This window comes from Mchenga conophoros, linkage group LG8 (assembly GCF_057382185.1).
Source record: "Mchenga conophoros isolate Kocher_MC1m ecotype Shallow Benthic linkage group LG8, M_conophoros_male_GT1.1, whole genome shotgun sequence".
NCBI classification, from domain to species: Eukaryota; Metazoa; Chordata; class Actinopteri; order Cichliformes; family Cichlidae; genus Mchenga; species Mchenga conophoros.
In genome coordinates this window covers 5,829,284-5,844,317 of record NC_140533.1, presented here as the reverse complement: position 1 = coordinate 5,844,317, position 15,034 = coordinate 5,829,284, and the positions used below count along the sequence as shown (strand labels likewise).

At 42.7% G+C, this 15,034-nt stretch overlaps 1 protein-coding gene across 1 annotated transcript in view; it reads left to right on the top strand.

The window, feature by feature from the left end:
• The window catches only part of radil2b (Ras association and DIL domains 2b), a 37,433-nt gene extending 27,447 nt beyond the window's left edge, over positions 1-9,986 (top strand). Inside the window, exons 13-18 of the mRNA XM_085283733.1 lie at positions 1,959-2,103; positions 2,184-2,350; positions 4,998-5,475; positions 5,551-5,747; positions 8,121-8,260; positions 8,337-9,986. Of these exons, the coding sequence (XP_085139859.1) occupies positions 1,959-2,103; positions 2,184-2,350; positions 4,998-5,475; positions 5,551-5,747; positions 8,121-8,260; positions 8,337-8,430 (1,221 nt within the window). The 3' untranslated portion in view covers positions 8,431-9,986. The remainder of the gene's footprint in view (positions 1-1,958; positions 2,104-2,183; positions 2,351-4,997; positions 5,476-5,550; positions 5,748-8,120; positions 8,261-8,336) is intronic.
• The last annotated feature ends 5,048 nt before the right edge of the window (positions 9,987-15,034 follow it).

Here is a 15,034-nt window from a genome sequence, read left to right as displayed (position 1 = left end):
CTCTTTAACACTCTGACGCTGGTCTCTCAATCTCCCGTTGGAGAGCCGCGAGCCTCCCCATGATGGTATCAAACTTCTGTTCCATGGTGTTATCATTCTTTTGATTCTGAGACCTCACAACTGCAGTGATCCGTTCCGCGATGTGTTCCAACTTTCGCTCAAGGGTCTCATTTTGAGCAGGCCTCTCTCTGATGTATCCCCCCATACGCTCAATGGTCTTGTTTTGAGCCTTCACAGCAGCTGTAAGCGTCTCCAAGGTGTTAACCATGCTGCGTTCGTTGTGAGAGGTCGCGCCTCGTCCCATCGCTTCGATTCCAGCGGGCAGCCTTGGGGGGGTTTGAACAGCCGGTTCCGCTCTCTTATTTCTCCGATAAACCAGGGCCAAGCCAGCTCCGATCAGCAAGAACCCTGTTATCATGGTTCCGAATAGGTAGATATCTTCAGCGTCCTCGATCGACAGTCCCGCCAGGCACATGACCCTCCAGTTCTGCCACCCGTCCATCGTGTATCCGGCAGGGAAAGTCCCTCCAGGGCACTCGGGCTCTCCCGAGCCCAGACTCCTCGTTGAGAAAAGGGTGTCAATAGCATTCAGAGACCAGTTGATCAAATCCATAATTCTCTTTTAGGTTTTAGAGAACGACAGTGAGAGACTGTTCCAGGGAAAGTAATGCACACGAGACAAGACGAGGACAAGAGGCTAAGCAGGGGAGATAAGGGTAAGGAGGAGAGGAGAAAAAGTGCAACCGCCTTCGCTGAGAGCCAACGGACATTCTAGGTCCCTACTCCCACCTTTGGTCACAATCTCGGGGTAATGAGATGCAAGCGTCAGAAATGAACTATCTCTGAAGGGTGGCTGGCATCTCCCTTAGAGATAGGGTGAGGAGCACATGCATCCAGAAGGGGCTTAGAGTAGAGGTGTTACTCCTCCACATCAAAATGAACCAGTTGAGGTGGTTTGGGTTAGCATGCTTCTTGGGCGCCTCCTTGGTGAGGTGTTCTGGAATCTCCTACCGGCAGGAGGCCATGGGCAGACCCAGGACACCATGGAATTATGATATCTCTCAGCTGGCCTGGGAACGCCTCTGTGTTTCCCTGGAAATGAGCTACAGGAGCTGGCTAGAGGGAGGGAGGTCTGGGCTCCTCTGCTTAGGCTGTTGCCCGGCCCAGATAAGTGGAAGAGAAGGGATGGATGGATGGTTTGATGATGTTTCTCGTTCCAGTATTTAACTGACATACTGCACTTAGCCTAAAGGCATCTACTTGCTTGCCCTGTGTTTGCTTAACGTCATATTTAAACATGAACTAATTCAACAAAGTGCTGGAAACATTTCTTAGAAATTTTGGTCCATAGCGATGTGATAGCATCCCACAGTTGCTGAAGATTTGTTTGTTGTGAAAAATGACATTCCCCAACCGAAAACATTTCAGACCAAAGTCTTTCTTGATGGATAGACAGCTCAACTGCTGCTCAGGAGGTAGAGTGGGTGGTCTGATATTTGGAAGGTCATTCCCGTCTACATATTGAAGTGTCCTTGGGGAGTATACTAAACCCTGATTCAACAGTCTGTGTGCAGTTGATAAATTGCCTAGTTCTGTTTAAACCTGTGGATGAATGTGGGTAGTTCATCAAGTTCAAGCTCAAGCTGACCGAGACATCAGGGTTACCCCAGTCAGGTTTGAGGGACACTGGCTTAAGGTCGTTGGTCCCAGTTTTTAGGTACTCACCTTTAAATGGCTGCTTTTCACAACAGCATACAAACCTTTCCGTTGAGCAGCTGTAACTGTATTCAAAAAAGACAACTGACTTGTACAGCTTCTTATATAGCGCTTTTCTTTTTTTAAAGAAAGTTTTTATTTAACTTAACAGATGAAAATGTAGTAGAAGAATCATTCTAATGCACTGTGTGTGTGTGTGTGTGTGTGTGTGTGTGTGTGTGTGTGTGTGTGTGTGTACACAGAAAACATGGGTTTCTCTTCGCTTAGACTATCCTGCCCTGAGTCCAGCCCAGCTGAACCATCTTTTGAGTCTATATAGCCCAGCATCGCCTTGTAGACACACCTGGACTCCTTCAGTGCAAGAACAAGCTGCAGCACGCCAAACAGGTGAGAAGTGAGTGTACTGTGAACACAATAATCTTACCTTTCATTTTTTTCATTTTAATACACTCCATCTTCTTGCTTAGCTGACATTCTTGAGAGCTTTGACACCCACCATCCACTGGTGCTGCCAGACGTGGGCTACCAGCTTCAACTGAGAAGAGCCGTAACAGATTCAGCCCTGAGGAGAGAACTGGACAAGCTCAAAGAGTTTATTTCCACCTTAAATCTCTCAACTGCTGAAGACCACAAGGTAAGAAAATTGCAAAAAGAAATAATATTTTATATAAAGCATAAAAGTATAAAGTTTGCACATAAAGTCAGATTGGAAGCCTTTGCTAAAAAAAACATATATCAGAAAACTTTCTCGTCATGCTAGCAGCCTTGTGAGGCTATAGCAGCATTAGCTTTAGCTTAAGCGCTAGCACCACTAAGCAAACAGTGTAAAACCAACCATGTTGATTTTTACTGTGTTTACCTTCTTAGTCTGTAGTGTTAGTCTGATAACACTTGCTAATTAGGAGTAATAACTGCTAATTAATAAAGTTCAGCAGTTCTTAGTCGATCTGACCGGTTTCTTAGCTCTACTGAGTGTTTCTTTCCAGTAACTAGAATATATTGGGGTATTTAGCAAGTACAAATTCAAAGAGCTAAACAAAGATTGCACATAGAAGTGATGTCCAACAGGTAGCCACATTATCGGTTTCAAAGGAAGAATGTTATTTTAAAAAATGTCGCTTTCAACTGAAAAACAACAAAAAAAGTCTAGTACCACTCAGTCCTTTTTCAAGAAAAACTTCTTGTTCAGCTTTCAGCTTGTCTTTAATATTCAAATTCCAGTATTTAATAGCTATACACTAAGTCACTGAGAGTAACAGTCAGTTAGCATAGAGACTGGAAGTCCCAGCTAGCCTGGGCCCGTTTAAACGTTAAAACATCTGTCGATGATTTTATGAAAAACTAGAAAGCTGATCATCTGTGAAGGTTGTCAGTCATCCAGGTCATCGTAGTCTAAGGAGCTTGGAAAGAAAAAACTCTCCTGAGTTTTAAAACATGTGGTTATCCTAATTGGGCTTTCATCAAGTCAGCAAAGAGGCACCGAAAAGATGACCAGACAACAACTAGACAGACAACAGGGAGGATCAGAAAGACAAACGCAACAACATTGTCATCCCCTATGTAGCAGGTTTATCAGAAAAACTCAGGAGAGTCTTCTCCAAGCATGACATCCCAGTATACTTCAGACCCAGCAACACTCTCAGACAAAAACTAGTTTATCCCAAAGACAGAACTCCTAAACACAAAATTAACAATGTAGTGTATGTGTGAGGAATACTCAGGAATGCTCAGACCTCTACATTTGAGAGACCAAACATAAACACATGACACAACATAGAAGAGCCACCTCCACAGGACAAGACTCAGCAGTCCATCTGCATCTAAAGGACAATGATCACTCTTTCGAGGATGCCAATGTTCACATTTTGGACAGAGAGGACAGATGGTTTGAAAGAAGCCATCTATGTCCACTGTGATCGACCATCTTTGAACAGTGGTTTACAACACCAACTCTCTGCCATCTATAATCCAGTTTTGAGATCCCAGATGCCTTAACGCCCACTCATATCCTGGGCCTTCTGACCTCAGGAAATCACATGATAGGGTGGGGCTAGGCTTCACAATGAGCTCACCCGAAACCTTGGCTGATTGTGACCTACACCCGTTTTCACACCTTGGCTCGTGTGATTAGGTAGAGGATCATTAAGGGGTTCATTGACCCTCTACAGGGGACACTCCCACAGGGTTTAAATCCAGGACTCTCCACCATTCGACCTTAGAAGCTTCTCGGATGAGAGGTGAAATTGTCATGATCCTGGGTCTTATGACCCAGTGTTTTGAGTTTAGTTTATTTGGATGTTTATGTGATTAAGCTCATGAGTTTTTCTAGTTCTTTGTTATTAGATTCCCCTTGTGTCTTCCAACCCCTGTTAAGTCTCCCTTGTCCTTCATGTGTTTCATGTCTGTTATGTTGTCAAATTCATGTAGTCATGTCTGTGTTTCATTATGTTTCCTATTTTATTTTCTAAGAGGTTCTGTGTTTTGTTTTACTCTTTCCCTGTGGCGTTATGTCCACGTTGTGTCTACTGTGCCTTTCTGTCCCATGTTTCAGGTCCCTATGTTCTGTCTTCTCAGTTGCTGTTAAGTTTGCATGTCTAGAGTTCAGTCAGTGTGTTTCTTGTTTTACTTTGAAGGTTCATGTCTCATGTGAGTGATTCTAGTTTTGCTTCCCTTGTCTCGTCCAGCCTGATTACTCCCAGCTGTGCTCTCCTTCTGTGTCTCATTCCCTCGTTATCCCTCTGTGTATTTAAGCCCTGTGTTTCTCTTTGTCAGTGTCGTAGTCTCCCTCATGGCTGTGTTTCCGTGCATGTCAGTTTATCCATGTCCCAGTTTAGTTTAGTTTTCCATGCCATTCTGGAATAAAGCAGCTTTTTGAGTTTAATTTTGTTGTCGTGAGTTTTGCATTTGGGTCCTTCTCCTGCCTGTACACAACCGAAACATGGCAGAAATGTCTTCAAGCAACTTAAAGAAGTCCAGATGTTTTTTCTTTCCAAGCTCCTTAGACTAGAAAGCTAATCACATATCTATACCAGAGCAAGGGCAGATGTTAGGCCTGAAAGTGACCATTAAAAGTGAAAAATCAACAGCTCGAACACTGCAGGCATATTTGTTGCACATTTCACAGTCACAAGTTCTTCATCAGACAATAATGCAATAAAAAATAAATCTGGTGACACCCTTTTTATCGTTTACATCATGTTACAATGAACTATGCTATGGTGGCTGTTTTTATGCTCATTGGTGTATCTATTCATGCTGTTCTAATGTTATTTGTCCACCAGGGTGATGGGATTCAAATGGAGGCTAACCTGACTAATGTGGCTAATCTTCAAAACAGCAGTCTAGAAACTTTGAATACATTACAAGCTGATTTGAACTTATGGGAGCCTAGTGACCAAAATCACCATTCCCCTTCAAGTACCTTTGCTCCCTTACCACCTTCACCCCCATCACCGCCATCACCATCATCGCCTTCAACACCATCACCCTTTCCTCTCTTCACCAGCTACCTGGATGAGTTCAGCTCCTCTGGTGCCAATATTTTGTCCCAAAAGCTAAGAAATCTAGAGCTGCAGACAAGAGAGACTGAGACCAGCGAGTCGAGGAGGTCAGTCCTGGACCCCTCCTGCCTCCTCACCCCACCTAACAGTCCCCTCATACTAGGTCGAACTGATCAGGTGAAGGAAGACCAAGACAAATGGATGAAGTCTGATGATGAGACACTTCCCTGGCTCTCTGGTGTAGATGCACATGATGAAGGTATAGAAAGACATTTCCATTCCTAGTTTCTTCTCTGCGTCTTTTTTTGAACATATCATTTGTTTTACTCTCCAGGTGGATTAGTGTTTCAGTGCTTAGCTGCTCTCAAAGTAGACCGCTTAAAGTCCGATTGCAGCAATATGAAAACACTCGTAGAACTAAAAGAAGAAGAGGAGGAGCACGGAGATGAAGAAGAAGCAGATGAAGAGGTTTTTAGCCTGGAGCTGGAGCGAGGTGAAAGAGGGATTGGTCTTGCTCTAATAGACACAAGGGTAAGTCAACGAGAATTTAACCTGTAGACAGTTCGTCACAGGGCTAGCAGAATCTATGGCACAGCTAAAATTTTATGACAATGAAATTCCAAGAGTAAAGTTGAAGATCTATTTCAAGAAAAAAGTCGAAATGAAAATGAAAAAGATTACAATTGTACCACAGCTGCTATACCCTCTGAGTTACTGCAATCGTATGTCAGAATCGGTTTTAGCAACAAGGAAGGAAGTGATTTCTCTTTTAGCACATAGAGTTAGTGTGGTGAGGAGTATGGAGTAAGCTGTGTCTGGTCAAGCTTTGTACGAAATGCTGGTAATGAACAGATGTGAGGTTGTTGATGGTTATGCCATCGTGCAATAAAGACGATGTATGTTGTGGCCCGATACTCCATCACAGCGCTCATTTTAATAAAAAAAGATAAATAACATTTTTATGTTTTTGGAAGAGGAAAGAGAAACATTTTAAATTAAAAAATATATATAACAATAAAAGGTTCAGAAAGAGATAATAGAATTCAATTTTCACTGCTTAAATATTTGTATTTTCCCACACAGGAAAAAAATCTTGTGATTAAAAAGGATTGAATTTAGCAGTTGTTGCTGGATAAGGACAAATAGCTAGCAAACATGCTACTGATTATCAATTATCAGTTAATAATCAGCTTTATGTTTTGTTTTTCTTTTTATTAGTAATATGTTAAACTTGTTTAAATATTTGCAACATTATAATTATTTAAAAACTGTGTTTTACCATTTAAATAAAAAAATGTTATTCTCTTATCTTATTCTATTCCATTATTTTTCTTTTTGCTGTTGTTACTTTGCACAGTCCACTTTCTGCTGTGACACAACTAATTTCCGAGATGTGGGACTAATAAAGGTTTATCTTATCTTATCTCTGCTAACATAGCTGTAAACTTTTACAGCTATTACAATGAAAAGAAAAAGAAATAAGGTTTGAGTAAGCATTGAGCCACCAACCAACCTAATAATGAAGTGCCTAAAAATACAATTTAAAATGACTCTTTGCTAGGTATGAAAATGTGCCCGATATCCTCTGAAAAACTTTGAAAGAGCTTCTGAAAGTCTGGACAGCTATTACTCAAAAACACTTAAAGTTTGGCTTCTTTGAAGCAGAGTACAGTACTGTGTAACGCAGACACTAAAGCTGATGCGCCAGAATGTCATACGAACGATTCCTTAAATACATGGGGAAGCAAGCGAGTCAGATACCAAGGGCACAAAGATGAAGCAGGTCTGATCAGCAACAGTTTATTTCCCGAGGCAGTAGAAATAAAACAACCCAAATACTAAGAAAAAAGTATACACCAAAGGCCTATCTCCCCTCACCACACTCCCTGCCGGTAACTGATGCCCTCAGGGGTTGGTGCGTTGGTGGTTCTTGGTGTCCGGGGCTGGGCGCTCAGGTATGTACCAGCTCACTCCCAGTGACTACTTGGCGGGGCCTGGTGCCTGTTGCTCGGTCAGGCCTCTTCCGGGGCAAAGGGGGCCCTCGGGCCTCCGGCCTCTGGGCCTGGGGCTCGGTTCACTCTGGCACAGCTGGCCGCCGGCAGAGCCGGCGGGCACGCCACTGCAGCCCCCTCTGGCTTCTGCTCCATGGCCACCAAATGGGACAGGCAAAAAAAAAAAAAAAGAAAAAAGTATACAATAAAAAGTTCTCCATATGCTAAAATTCCCACGGAGACTAGATAAAACAATTCTAAAACCCATAAAAATACCATTTTCTACTTGCACTAAAATCCACTGGTGTAATTGTCCCACAACCCCAGATGAATGCTCATTATGGGTCCACCAGCAGGCCAGAAATTCCTTCTCCAGAGCGGGCTCCACGCCAGCCTCATCCCAGAATGACGAGGAGGAGCCTCCTGTCCCCCTCTCGTCCCTTCACTGGACCCGTCACATCCCAGCCCACCTCGCATTTTGCACCGGAGTCTGTCCCTATCAGCTAATTGTCCCATGCCCAGCCAATCCACAGTGGATTAAAACAATGTAGAATAAAACGCTAAAAACCATGCAATACGAACATTAGAATAAAATCATGCAATAAAAACTACACTCGCAAATAAACGCTAAAATCAAAATAAAACCAATATAAAAGATAAATACAAAGTTCCACTGTGTGACAACTGTACTTGAGTTGTTAACAGCAGATGCGTAACACTAAAAATATATCTATAATACATAATACATAATAACTATATATTATTATGTATTGTGGCATGAATTATATTACTTCATGCCATTTATATATAAAAAAATATAATGCAGGTAAAAATAAGGACCATTTTGAAAACCTCACAGTCAGAAACTGTGAAATCTTTGCTTTAATCGAGAACTCGACACCTCATGTTTCAGGACACTTCTTTGAAGGCGAAGGGCATCTTCATTCGTGCAGTGGTCCCAGACTCTCCAGCTGCCCGGTGTGAGAAGCTGTTACCAGGAGACAGGATCTTGGCTGTTAATGGAATCAGCCTTCTTGGACTGGACTACCAAAAGTAAGAAATCTATCATATCTCATATTTTAAGAATTTGGCACGAGCAACTTTGTTTTCATATCTTTCCCTGTTTCAGCGGGAGGGAGCTGATCCAGTCGTCAGGGGCCAGACTGAGGTTACTCGTGTCCAGATCAGACTGGATGGCTAAGATTATACAGAATGAGTGCTGACGCTACATTTGCTGAGAGACTTGTGACACACCATCAGCACTTAAAGATGATTCTGAGAGCTTTTGGAACTTTCAAGTTAAAGGATATGGACAATTTAAAGAAAATCTTCAATCTTCTATCAGGTTTTAGATGTTTTGCAGCTTTTTAATTTACATCACAGTGGCATCATAGTCCTTTTTTGTGTATGGTCAAGGTTACATTAGCGTTATCATTTCCATTGGTAGAAGACAAGACCTTTTCTCTCCATGCTCTCTCCAACTACAAGACCATCACCACAAGAACAAGAAAGCTGATGCAATAACACACATGGAACATTTTTCACAGTGTTATTTAAGTTCAACTCTCTTGTTTAGTCATTAGACATTTCTGGGTCCAAGTATTTCTTCACTTCAAAAGAAGCAGACGAGCCCTGAGGCACTACTGGGAGTAAAAAGCGTGGCTGTTCTCCGAAGTTTTGCAATATCATTTAACATTCAGACATCCAGAAGTAAGTAAGTTAGCTTGTTGACATGTTGATATACCATACTCTGATTCAAATATATTTTTAAAAACAACAACAAACAAAAAATTAACATGTAGACCACTGCAACAACTGTAAAGGTAAATGAAGACAGAAATCTGTCTTCCAGCAATGTTTGGAGGCTTCTTGACATATGATCATCTGCTACTTATGACAATAAAGCACATATAAGCATATCGACTAAGTGAAGATGTAGGATGTGGATTCAGTTGTTCTTATTGTACATGTCAAAGAGAAGGCTCTGAAAATGGACAAAACTTCAGTCAAGAGAACATCTGAAATAAGACCATCTAAAACAATGTGTTACTGGATGGTCTGGATTTCTTACCATGAACAAGTCCTGAATACTTTGAAAAACAAAGGGTTTTTTCTAATTGTATGTGTCTTGGCCCTTCATTCACATGTCAGTGTTTAGATTTTCAGATGTTTTTTTTTTTGCATTTATATATGGACAAGAAAAACAAAGATTTTGTCACGCAATGTCAAAGTTGTACACCTTTTTGATGACAAATTGTGTTAATGTTTGTAGGTTTCTTACTGGCTAACGTGTCTATAAACAGTTAGGATTATATCACTGCAGCAAAAGTGGAGAAAAAAAAAAACAAAAGCAGAAAACCCCTTTTTTAAAAATAAAATATGCAGATTAAAAGCCACTTATGCAGTGCCTTCACTTTTTCAGACTGTATTTTTTATATTGTCTATGGCTGCATATCAATAACTTGTAAAAAGAAAGATCAAACTCAACTTAAGAGAAAGTTGTTTATTTTTCTTCAATCATAATTGGAAATTTCTCCTTCACATGTTTATATACACTTTTTTTAATTTTTAAATGAGAATGGACAGAACCAAGAGACAGGAAAGAGAAAGAAGGAAAGAGAAGCTGGGAAGTGAGTTTACAGAAGGAGAGGGAAAAGAAAAATAGAGAAGAGGGATAGAGAGAGAAAAGACGCTGTAATCATAGCAACAACCAACATATGCATAAGTAACACTAAATAATAAATACTGCATGTTGCCGAGCAGCACACAGTACTAATAATGCACGATATGTTTAGAGGCAGCAGCCAACCCAGACAGTGTGTGTCTGTGAGGAACCATGGGCACAGCTGTGCTTGTGAGCGTGTTTGTATTCAAAAGGTTTCTCCATGTAAGTGTCTAATAGTACATGTGGGGAGCCATAGTCCTGCCCCCCCGGACATGAAGCAGACATGGAGGAGATCCAGGCCATAGCCATCCAGAGGCCCCCCAGAGCACGAGAGCCCAAAGAGGGACCACCACAGGGGCACCTAGAAAAGAGCTGAGGAGAGCCCCAGACAGGAGTCACCCAGCAGCCACAGTGGGCCTTCAGCGATGACCATGCAGGCAGCCGGCCAGCCAGAGCAGACAGAGTCCTGGTCCCAAAGATCCGCGAGCCCTCATTGTAATTAAACATTTTGAGCCATCACCTCAAAGCAAGTCAAAATCAAATTTACAAGATTCCCTCATTTCTGTGTACTCCAACTGTGTAATCCAAAGACATGACATTAGTGTAAGTGGTAACTCCAAATTGGCTAAAGGTACGAATGTCAGTGTGAAGGGTTGTCTCTCTGTTATCCCTTTGGTAATTGGCTACATGGCCACAGTGGGGATATGCTCCAGCCCAACTGATACTCTGAGTTGGATAAATTGGTAGAACAGGTCACCTACTAACTGGAAGGTTGATGGCTTGATCCCAGTCTGGTCCAGTCTGCATGCAAAGTATCCCTAGGCAAGATAGTAAACCCATGTTGCTCTCCGATGCATCCATCGGAGTATGAATGTTAGGTAGGAAGCACTTAGAAACAGTAGAAAAACATGCTTGTGCGAATGGGTGAATGTACAAGTTGTGTAAAATGCTTTGAGTGCTCAGGATACGGTAGAAAAGTGCTATATAAGAACTAGTCCAGTTACACGTTGCTGATTTGCTAGTTATGTTATAGTTGAGAAACTTGTAACATCACACATCATTTAAAGAATTCCACCCACATTTTACCCACACTGGTTTGCCTGTTTTCTGTTAACAAAGTCTGCAGACACAGTCAGTTGCAATCAATACTTTTGTTACCATGCGGATGGGAGAGCAAACAGACAGCCAACACGATGGTTGCATAGTCATGCACCTCTTTTATAGCATCACACAAACATCTCACATAAGCTCTATCGCTATGGTATCATGACGCACTCATAGCACACTACGCTCACAATGAGATGAGCCACTTTTGCATTATCTATGAAACAGTAGGTGGTTGTGTGCCAGGAGCGTGCTCTGTTCATTGCCCCTCACAGTCAGCAGATACATGTTAATCATGTTATGTTATGACGTGTTCTGCATTACATCCTGGTCTCTTTAAGGGCAAAAGTTATAAGGAGGTTATACTGTTGACATGTAGAACACGAGGCAAAGCACGACTTCATAAACAAAGGACTTGAGGTTAATTGACATTCCGAGCTAAAATTTTCCATTACAAGGGATAACCAGTTGACAGGGGATCCCATAGCCACAGCACTCTACACAACCCTGACCCATCTGGAACTGAAGGAGATTTATGCCAGGCTTATTTTCATTGACGTTATGTACTGTAACAGGGCGGCCCTTAGCGGCTTTATCTTCCCAGAGCCAACCACGAAGCCCAAGTACTCCACTTCTCTCTTGGCTATGGAGCACTTCTTGGGATTGATAGTCAGTCCAGCCAGTCTAATGGAGTGTAGCACCTTCTGTAGGTGAATGACATGCTCTTCCCAGGACTCGCTGTACACCACCACATCATCCAGATATGCTGCAGAGAATGCTGACACATCTCTCAGTACATGGTCCATTAATCGTTGGAATGTCGCTGGCGCACCTTGAAGCCCAAATGGCATGACTTTAAATTGGTACATACCAAAAGGAGTTTTGAAGGCTGTCAGCTCTCTCGCTTCTGGTGCCAAAGCCACTTGCCAGTATCCTTTACACAGATCGAGTGTTGTAATGTACCTTGCTGATCCAACTCTCTCCAGCAGGTCATCCACCCTGGGCATTGGGTAGGGATCAAACTTGGATACTGCATTCAAATATCTGAAATCAATACAGAATCTCAGGGTGTCATCTTTCTTTGGTACCAAAACAATCGGGCTCACCACTCACTACTTGACACCTCAATGATTCCCAGGTCCAACATCAGTTTTATTTCTTTCTGCAGCACTGGCACCAACCGTTCTGAAATTCTGTAGCTCTTTTGTCGAACGGGTGCATCCTCCTTCACCCGTATCTTGTGCTGAACCAGTGATGTGAAGCCTGGTGTTTCTCGAAAGAGCTGTGGGTCCACGAGTGGTTTTATATCAGCCTGCTCAGTAGGAGACAAATGAGAAAGGTCAACTGAAGCACAAACTTGAATGTTAGTTGGAAAGAACTTCTCAGTCACCTCCTCATCCTTAACTGAATGCACCAGTAACTGATAGACCGGCTCTTGTCGGCTGTGGAATTCCTTCAACAAGTTCATGTGAAATGTCTGATATTTTTTAACTCTTTCTGGCATATTCAGTTCATAAGTGACTTTACTCACCTGTCTGACGATCTTGTATGGTCCATGCCATTTTGTCAGCAGCTTGTTATCGCTGGTGGGAAGCAATAACAGTACTTTCTGACCTGGAAGGAAGACCCTATCCCTGGCCTTCTGATCGTACCATGTCTTTTGATGTTTTTGTGCAGCTTTCATGTTGTCTTGCATCAATGATGCCATTTTCTCCAACCTCTCTCTCATGGTGATGACGTAGGCTGCGATGTTTTCGCCCTCTGCTTTGGATTCCTCCCAGCAGTCCTTAAGCAGATCCAGGGGGCCTCTCACTTGGCGACCATATAAAAGTTCAAAAGGCGAGAAGCCAGTGGAAACCTGCGGGACCTCCCGGTAGGCGAACAGAAGGTATGGCAGCCATTGATCCCAGTCAGCACCTGTGTCAGAGACAAACTTACGCAGCATACTTTTGAGAGTCTGGTTGTATCTCTCCACTAGCCCGTCCGTTTGGGGGTGATACAGGGTGGTCTTAAGTCCCTTTATCCCTAACAACTTATAAACCTGCTGCAACAACTTGGATAGAAAATTCGGTCCACAATCAGTCAGAATTTCTCTTGGTATGCCTACCCTAGAAAAAAGCTGCAGAAGACAATTAGCGACGTGACGGGCTTTAATTGATCTGAGTGGGAAGGCCTCAGGAAACCGTGTCGCATAGTCACATATGACTAATATGTAGCGATGACCTGTGGATCTCCTCTCTAAAGGGCCCACGATATCCATGCCTAGCCTCTCAAACGGTGTTTCAATAATTGGCAGTGGTTGCAACTGGGCTCGTGCTACTCCTTTGCCTGAGGTCAACTGACAATTTTCACAGGAACAGCAAAACTCAGAAACTTGGACATACATCCCTGCCCAAAAAAAACGGCTACTGATCCTATTCAGTGTTTTGTGAAAAGCCATATGACCTGCCCATGGAATTGAATGACCCAAATCCATAACTTTGTTTCTTAACTGTTGTGGGAGTGCTACAGCTTCACACTTCCCCTTTCTCTGGTACAAGATGCCTCCTTTAATCAAGTAAACAGTGTCTGCAAGACAGCTTACCTGACCTTGACTAGCCCCCTCTACCTATGTTACCTTCTCAAACCAGGGTTTTAGAGTAGGGTCGCTTCTTTGGAGTGCACCTAAATCTGAGGGAACATCAAACTCAAGTTGGTTATTTGGCTTAGGGAACAATGCTGTACCCTTTTCCCCTGAGCCTTTGAACTTTTCTCTTCTTTTCTGAGCCCTAGACTTCCTAATCTTCCCTGGCTCTGTTTCGAGAGACTCCTCAAAAAAGGGTAGCTCTTTCATCATTTCCTTTGCACTTTGTGCCCTTGTGACTACATGACAGGGTTTAAATGGCTCAACTGTCATATCTAGAGGAAGTGAGCTTCCAGATTCATCACCTAAGCCTTGAATGTCTTTCTCAGCACTCACTTGAGGGTCATAATCTGACTGATGTATTAGATCAAAAAGAGTGGGGATGTCATTACCAAGTATCACTGAATATGGCAAACTGGGAACCACAGCTACCACTAACAAGTGGGTTTGACCTCCCACTGTCAGGTAAACCTCAGCAGTGGGGCACCTGTGTTCGTCTCCATGCACACAACTTATTGTAGCCCCAACCCCACTTAGCTTTTCTCCTGAAATTATGCTAGAATGTACAAGAGTTTGGAAGTACCCAGAGTCAAGCAAAGCTTCCTCTTTACGCCCATTAATTAAAACAGGGACAGTACAAGCTTTCTTTCCTACCGGCTCTGTGGCTGGTCTTGGAACTGCACACAAAAGAGATTGTTTTGACTTAAGGGCAGGGCAAAATTGTTGTGTATGGCCAAAGTTATGACAGTGATAACATTTAATATCCTGAACTGAAGACTTAAAGGATTTCTTCACATTGTGAGGTCTATGAGAAGGGAGCTGCCTAGAACTAGAAAGATTTCTAGCCTGAACTTGACCAGAACCCTGTTCACCCCCAATGGACTTACTTGGTTGGGTGTAGTGGGTCTCCCGGCTGAAGTAGGTGCTCTTGCTTCCTTTTCTGGCTGAAGTGAAAACCTCTGTGAGGCTAGCTGCTTCCTTTGCCGTCTTCGGATCATGCTCACGTATCCAGATCTCCAGCTCTGGGCTAACCATTCTCAAAAACTGCTCCAGAATTATCTGCTCAGATATTTCTTCTACAGTTGATTTTTCAGGTTTAATCCATCTTGAAAACGGGTCTTTCAATCTTACATAAAGTTCACGTGGCGTCTCACCTGGTTTAACTTTCAGAGATCTGAAGCGGCGTCTGTAGGTGTCAGCAGTGATCTCATATTTTACCAGAATTGCCTCTTTCACCTTATCATAATTCTCAGAGTCTGTTAAATCCATAAGAATGTAGGCTGTGCGGGCTTTACCTGCCAACAGGGGAACCAGACGAATAGCCCACTCATCTCTGGGCCATCGACACACGTTTGCCATTCTTTCAAACGTAGTCAGAAAATGTTCAATGTCATCTTCTGTAGACAGAGGAAAAAGTTTTGGTTCACTTAAAGAC